The 6,957-nt window shown below is 32.2% G+C and overlaps 1 protein-coding gene across 1 annotated transcript; it reads left to right on the forward strand.

Moving 5' to 3' along the window:
• The first annotated feature begins 2,372 nt into the window (after positions 1 to 2,372).
• On the forward strand, positions 2,373 to 3,296 carry LOC126505750 (olfactory receptor 187-like). The gene has a single exon (XM_050148989.1). It carries the CDS (start codon positions 2,373 to 2,375, stop codon positions 3,294 to 3,296), a length of 924 nt encoding a protein of 307 aa, XP_050004946.1.
• The last annotated feature ends 3,661 nt before the right edge of the window (positions 3,297 to 6,957 follow it).

The following is a 6,957-nucleotide window of genomic DNA, read 5'->3' on the forward strand; positions in this document are numbered from 1 at the left end:
ATTTTGTATATCTGGTATGAATGAAATATCAATGAAGAATTATCTATATATTTTAATTCATGGTTAAATTTAAGTGGGCAAAATATCTAGAATTGTTATCTTTAAAATATTTTTAAATGCAATATCTTTATTGATTTCTTGGGAATTGTAAATCATGTACCTTGATTCTGATCATTTCCTATACCCCCATATGTGTCATTCACCCCTGCAGTACCAAACCAAACCCCATAACAACCCCCTCCCAGGAAAAAAACTAGTATCTCCTCTACCTTTCCTACCTCTCTAATATCTTTTTATTTGTCTTAATGGCATTGGGAGCTGTGCTGTGTCATGCTGTATATGATTATTTTAATTTAGAATAATGACTTCTAGCTGTGAATCTAGCATTTAACAGCTGGGTTATAGTTCTAATCTAGCCTGTAATGACCATTAAGCTCTCCTGAAAACTTAATGATTAACTTAAGATTCAGTATGAAACCTTAAAGATCCTCAAATGTGCAATTATTGTGAAGATAACAGTAAAAGAATACTCTTCAGTCAATTCTTCCATAAGACTTTTAAGATCAGTTATTTAGAAGTAACTAAATACTTCTTGTTCCCTCTTCTACTTAAAAAATAATACTAACATTGCTTCTTTTTACACTTAAATAATTTATATTATTTATCAACACATGCAAAACATATTGTGTGTGTATATATATAATGGTTCATTGAGTATTATACACTAATATATATCAGATATGCATTTAAGTACATAAAAACAAATACATATTGAAATATGTCAAAAATGGTCCTACTACTTTTCTTGTGTTAATGATTTGTTACATCTCCATATCTTAAGTAATTTAAAAATTTATATTTCTTGGTGTATTTTGAGTTCTGTGGAAGCAAATCTCCTCCCGTTTAATTCACCATAAAAATGATATACTGACATGGTGTATATCACCTATGTGCAAAATTGACTTCATTGATTTTTATTCTACTAATACAAAATAAAATGGAATAAAACCTACATAATTATTAGATATATGAATGTGCGTTCTCAAATCTAACTAGTAAGATTTGTGTTGAAATACTTTCTAACTATTTTAACATCAAAAATGCATCATAGAAATACAGGAATAAATGCAGTCCCTGACTATATATATTTAAATATATCAACCACAAAAATTAATGAAGTCAAATTTGATGTCTTTTAAAAATGTACAGTCTATAGAAAATTTTATTTTGATATTCACAAAAGGATAATAATTTTATCAAGCTCCACAATAGATAATAAACAAGAAAGTTAAGAAATTTGGTTTTGTCATGTAAAAGGCCGGTTTTAACAGAGAAATTTGAAGTCAGAATAATTAGTATGAAAAACAAAGGAATAACAGAAGAGAGCTAAGCATTCACACATGGTAATTAATGTTAGGCCTACAGTAGACCAATACTATTAAGAATGTACATTTCATATTCAGTGAAAATTACCAACAGACTTGTGTATCTTAAATGCAGAAAATCATTTGAAAAGACCATATCTATAGTCAACAAATGACGTTTCCATTGCAATAAACACTAAGTTCACCTGTGGTGTGTCACTATATAATAGTCACTCAATATTAAAAATTCTTTCAAATTTATATTTGTCTTATTATTGTCAATGTCCAGTCACACAAGTTTCAATAACTTCATTTGCATTGAATATCATCAGTCAGGAGAAGTTTTTTTTTTAATATTGGTCATTAGATTCTAGTTTATAAACTTCCAACTTCCATATCATTTTATAACTAACTCTTAGGATCAACAATTTGAATAAATGTTCCCAGAAAATTCTGCTTTACACAGGAGACTCTAGGTGCATTAAGAGTATTCTATATTTCTGTTTTCTGATTCATTTATTAGAAACTGATGTTATCTTCCTCTGTATAATAACTTTTGAAAATATTCCCAGGTCACTATATATTTTAAGATTTCCCTTTATTAAATTAGAGTATTAGAATTGACAAGGACCCTTCAGTTGAATTTCCTGTATAGTCTAGATGCATAAAACACCTTTTGCCTTGATTATGAATATGTAACACAAAGAATTTTCAAAGCAAACCAATTTGTAGTTCCACATATTTCACACAAGATTGAGAGGTATCTTTCCCTTGAATATGTTAATGTATTCACAATTTTTAATAGAATAATGAATTGAAACAAATCTTTCACTCTGAGGGAAAGTTTTGATCTTATATGGTGATAGGAAATGAAATTTGATAGTCATTCTGATGAGAACATAAGTGTGTTTTAAACTCTACTATCCAAAATTTTACTTCGCTGATTTTTATGAATTCTGTATGATATCCATCATTCATTTCTCATTCTCAGGGACATCCAGTGAGGACATGGGAACAGGGAATGCAACAGTGCTGACACAGTTTGTTCTCACAGGACTCACTCATCTGCCACAGTGGGAAATCCCCCTCTTCCTGCTCTTCCTGGTGATCTATCTCATCACCATTGTGGGGAACCTTGGTCTCATCACTCTCATCTGGAATGACCCTGGCCTTCACATCCCCATGTATTTATTTCTAGGGAGTTTAGCATTTGTGGATACTTGGTTATCATCGACTGTGACACCAAAGATGCTAATAGACATTTTTGCCAAGAGTAAACTGATTTCTCTTTCAGAATGCATGATACAGTTTTTTTCATTTGCAATCAGTGCAACCACAGAATGTTTTCTCTTGGCAGCAATGGCCTATGATCGCTACATAGCCATATGCAAACCTTTACTCTACACAGTGGTCATGACAAATAAACTCTGTATATATCTGTTAATATTATCCTTTATAGGTGGATTTATTCATGCTTTAATTCATGAAGGCTTTTTACTAAGACTAACATTCTGTAATTCCAACATAATACATCATTTTTATTGTGATGTTATGCCACTGTTAAAGATTTCCTGTACTGACCCTTCTCTCAATTACCTAATGCTTTTTATTTTCTCTGGCTCAATTCAAGTATTCACTATTTCAACTATCCTTATCTCTTACACTATCATTCTGTTTTCAATCTTAAATCAGAAATCTACCAAAGGCATAAAGAAAGCCTTCTCCACATGTGGAGCCCATCTCTTGTCTGTGTCTTTATACTATGGCCCTCTTCTTTTCATGTATGTGCGTCCTGCATCTCCACAAGTAGATGACGATGATATGATGGATTCTGTATTTTACACTATCATAATTCCTGTACTGAATCCAATTATCTACAGTTTGAGAAATAAGCAGGTAAAAAATTCACTTGCAAAATACTTAAAGTCTTAGGTCTCATATTATTATCTGCTTTATTCTTATTAAAAACATTGCAATGTTATGCAGAATTAATTTGAGTGTATTTTGTGCATTGTTCAAAATGTTTTGAAAATAAACCAAGCATAGAATTCTGTTGTGGGTCTTGTTTTGTAGTGTATGTTTTTCCTATATGCACATGTATGTGGGAGTAGTTCTATTTAGTCATGCAAACATGTACATTGGCCAGAGTATGTCAAATGTCCTGCTTATTCATTTTTAAGTTATTTGCTTCAAAGAGTATCATTCATTATACATGGAGCCAGAATTTTAACCTGCTAATCATAACAATCCTTTTTTATACAGCCCCCATATCACTAATATTGGAAGCATGTTTGGAGCATCATCTTTTCAAACAGTGGAATTGGAAACCCTTTCTGCTGTCATTTGTATGATATATTGCTGTGGTGATGAACACAGTTATTCATCTTTTGTAGCAAATGCTGTTACCCATTGAACATATCCCTGTTCCCCAGAGCTAAAACTGAAATGGACTCTAGTCTATGTAGCTATTTTTAGTATTTGAAATAAATTTTAAATTATACAAATAGTTTTAATGAAATGTTCCAGTATAATAAAATGAATACAATAGGATTCAAATTAAAACATTTTAATGGGTTTGTATGCCATTCACTGTGCCATTTTAAATACATTAACTTAAGTAATGATGTGGTTCTTATAAATGTAAAGTGAATACGATGTCATCATCAGCATGAAGAATCATAGAACTTTAACCAATTCAGATAAGTCAGTGCTATATTTGTGTAAATAAGCACAAGCTTTCAAAATTTTTAGAAATATAGTACTTTAGTTAAATTCATTTGTGTGAAATAATGATTATAGCAACAATTCAACTTGCATTTCTCACAAAGAGTGAAAAAGACATGGTAGTGCAAGTTCAAGTTAAGACAGTGAACAGAGAGTCAAAGAATGCTCTGTGGTCAGTGTGCTTGTGAGAGTGAGGAGAGGTCCATTACACTCACCATCTAGGATGAGTCTGTGTTTCTTTTTAGTTCTGTTTTGTGTTTTCTCCCCATACATAAAGTTTCAGTGATACAAGACATTAATATCTTTTATGAAGTAAATCATTGTGGGATTTTATCGAGAAAATGTCCTGGAGAAGATAGAACAATGTTGAAGTTAGTTTGATTCGGGAAATAATCAAGCTAGCTAAAATATCAAACAATTATAAGAGTCTCGATAGCCTAAATTATAAAAGTGAGTTGATTAGGGTTTAAATAGGTTATCTAGAAGTTTTAGAGTATGTAGTTGAAGAAACTGTTTTAAATTAGATCATCTAAGCTCAAAAAGTAACAAGATTTTATGAAGTCCTAGTCCCTGGAGGTTTTCTGAGACTTATGTGAAAGAGAACAAATTTTACGTGCTTTATATTTGGGGTGACCTTGGTTAAAGACTTCATGCATAGGGTGAGTACAGAATGAGTGAACCATCTTCAGATCCACCTGTGTTTCTTCTCCATACACTAATATTGGTTAAGAAGAATTCCACTCCAGACACTACTTCACTTTGTGCATTCATTGCAACACTTTGTTCTACCTTCTGTTGATAATCTCTTCCTTCCCAAAATGTTTTCCCATGTGCTTTGGGATTAAATATTTCTTGGATAAATGTTAGTGGAAATGTAATGCTAGTATCATATATACATATTATATATATAAATGTAAAGATATACATTGCATTTGCATGTATCTGTCTGACTATAGTTTACATGTGATTTGATCTCATCTGTGTACATGATTATATTTATGGATATATTTAACCACATTCATTTTTTTATATCCCATGGTTGTTCACCCTGGCATAATTGCAGGTCCTTTCATAAAACATGCCAATATTTGTGGATATTGTCAGGCTATGCAAACTTTAGCATATAGGTTATATGGGAGATTTTGTCAATAGAGGAATATTTAAATAAGATTATGAGACTCTGTTCACATCATCTAACCTCTTTTTCTTCTTTAGACCTAAAATGAAAAGTTTTGTTCTACAATTCAATTTTGCTATGACACCAAGCCACAAATAAAAGGGTCAACTAATAATGCAATAAAACCTATAAATTGTGAGCTACATAAAGCCTTTCTTCCTATGAGTTGATTTGTCTGGGCTTTTTTGTTTTCTTTTAATGGAGGCGGCGGCAGACCGGGCTCAGGCCTATGGAGTCAAATTTAAACTGAATTAATATATTTTTAAAGAAATAAACAATTTGATGTGTGTGCATTTAGTATAATCTCAGAAAACAACACTAAACTAAGGTGTCTAAAAACTTATTTGTTTTTCTTGGATCATATCTGACCTTGCGTAATATTTCACTTTTGGCTACAAATTTGCTTATAATACAGTTTAAAGTCTTATTGCACTTTCTGTCTTTTGGAATACACAACATGATGAATCTTTCAGCAAAAAGTATATAGAATGAAATAAGAATGTATTGCTCCTTTTAATTATGAGGGAAGTAGAATGACTGTTGACAGAGAGTAGATGCATCCAGTAAATTCATCTTTAGACTTCATGGCATTCAACAGCATCTTACATTGTTAAATAATGTTCCTCTTAAAATTAGATGTATCAGTTTTATGTTTATCATTTCAAAATATAGGAAAAGCGTTTAATTTTGAATACTGAATAACAAAAACATATTTAACAAGTATCACTTTTGTCTTTAATTTGGAATTTAGGTTCACAGATTAGAACAGGTCTTCTAATCCTCAAAGATATAAATAGAATCTCAAAGTTCCAGGAAGGGATGGTCCACAATGCTATGAGTTCATATTTGTGACTTCCTTGTGTTCAAAAAACACTGAAGTCATCTACTTCTGGCTTTTTAATCTTTCCACGTGCTTGCCTGTAATGATTCCTGAGAACTAGGGGGACAGGATATAATATAGATATGTGTATTTAGGGTAGAAAATCTGTAGTCACTTATTGTCTTCATGTTTTCTAGTTGTGAGTTTTTGGCAACCCCCTTCTGATGTGGGATTCCTCTTTGTATGTTGTGAATATGCTTTGTTACCATTGGTTAATAAAGGAGAAGCTTGGGCCTCTGGCATGGCAGAATAGAGCTAGGTGAGAAAACTAAAATGAATGCTGAAAGAAAGAAGGCAGAATCAGAGAGACATCATGTAGCTGCTGAAGGAGACAGATGCCCCAGAGCCTCACTAGTACACCACAAGCTTCCTGGTAAAAACAAATTAATGAATTAATTTAAGATACACGCTAGATAGCAATATGCTTAAGTTATTGGCCAAAAAGTGTTGTGATTACTATAGTTTCTGTTTGATTATTTTGGGTCTCAGTATCTGGGAAACAAAAAGCAGTCTCCGTCTACAGAATGGCACACCAATATGGACTGACTACACCCACATAAAACCTGATAGAGCTTAAAAAGAAATTCTAGACACACACACACACACACACAAAACAAAAAACAAAAACAAAATAAAATTTAGTGCAACTTCTTGGTAGCCGAATTTTTTCCCCAGATGGGCTGTTTGCTGGCAGTGAGCAGGTAAGCAGCAGTTCCTTTAAGAGACATATTACTGATTCAGCATTAGCAGCAAAAAACCCATGTGGCTTCTTTAAGAAATGGCAGCTTCCTGGTTTGTATTAGTTGCATGAA

Source organism: Alexandromys fortis, unplaced genomic scaffold (assembly GCF_014885135.2).
Source record: "Alexandromys fortis isolate MF-2015 unplaced genomic scaffold, M_Fortis_MF-2015_v1.1 scaffold_4, whole genome shotgun sequence".
NCBI lineage: Eukaryota > Metazoa > Chordata > Mammalia > Rodentia > Cricetidae > Alexandromys > Alexandromys fortis.

Excerpts from the sequence above, each read along its gene's own strand:
- LOC126505750 (XM_050148989.1), top strand. The coding sequence starts at position 2,373 with ATGGGAACAGGGAATGCAACAGTGCTGACACAGTTTGTTCTCACAGGA.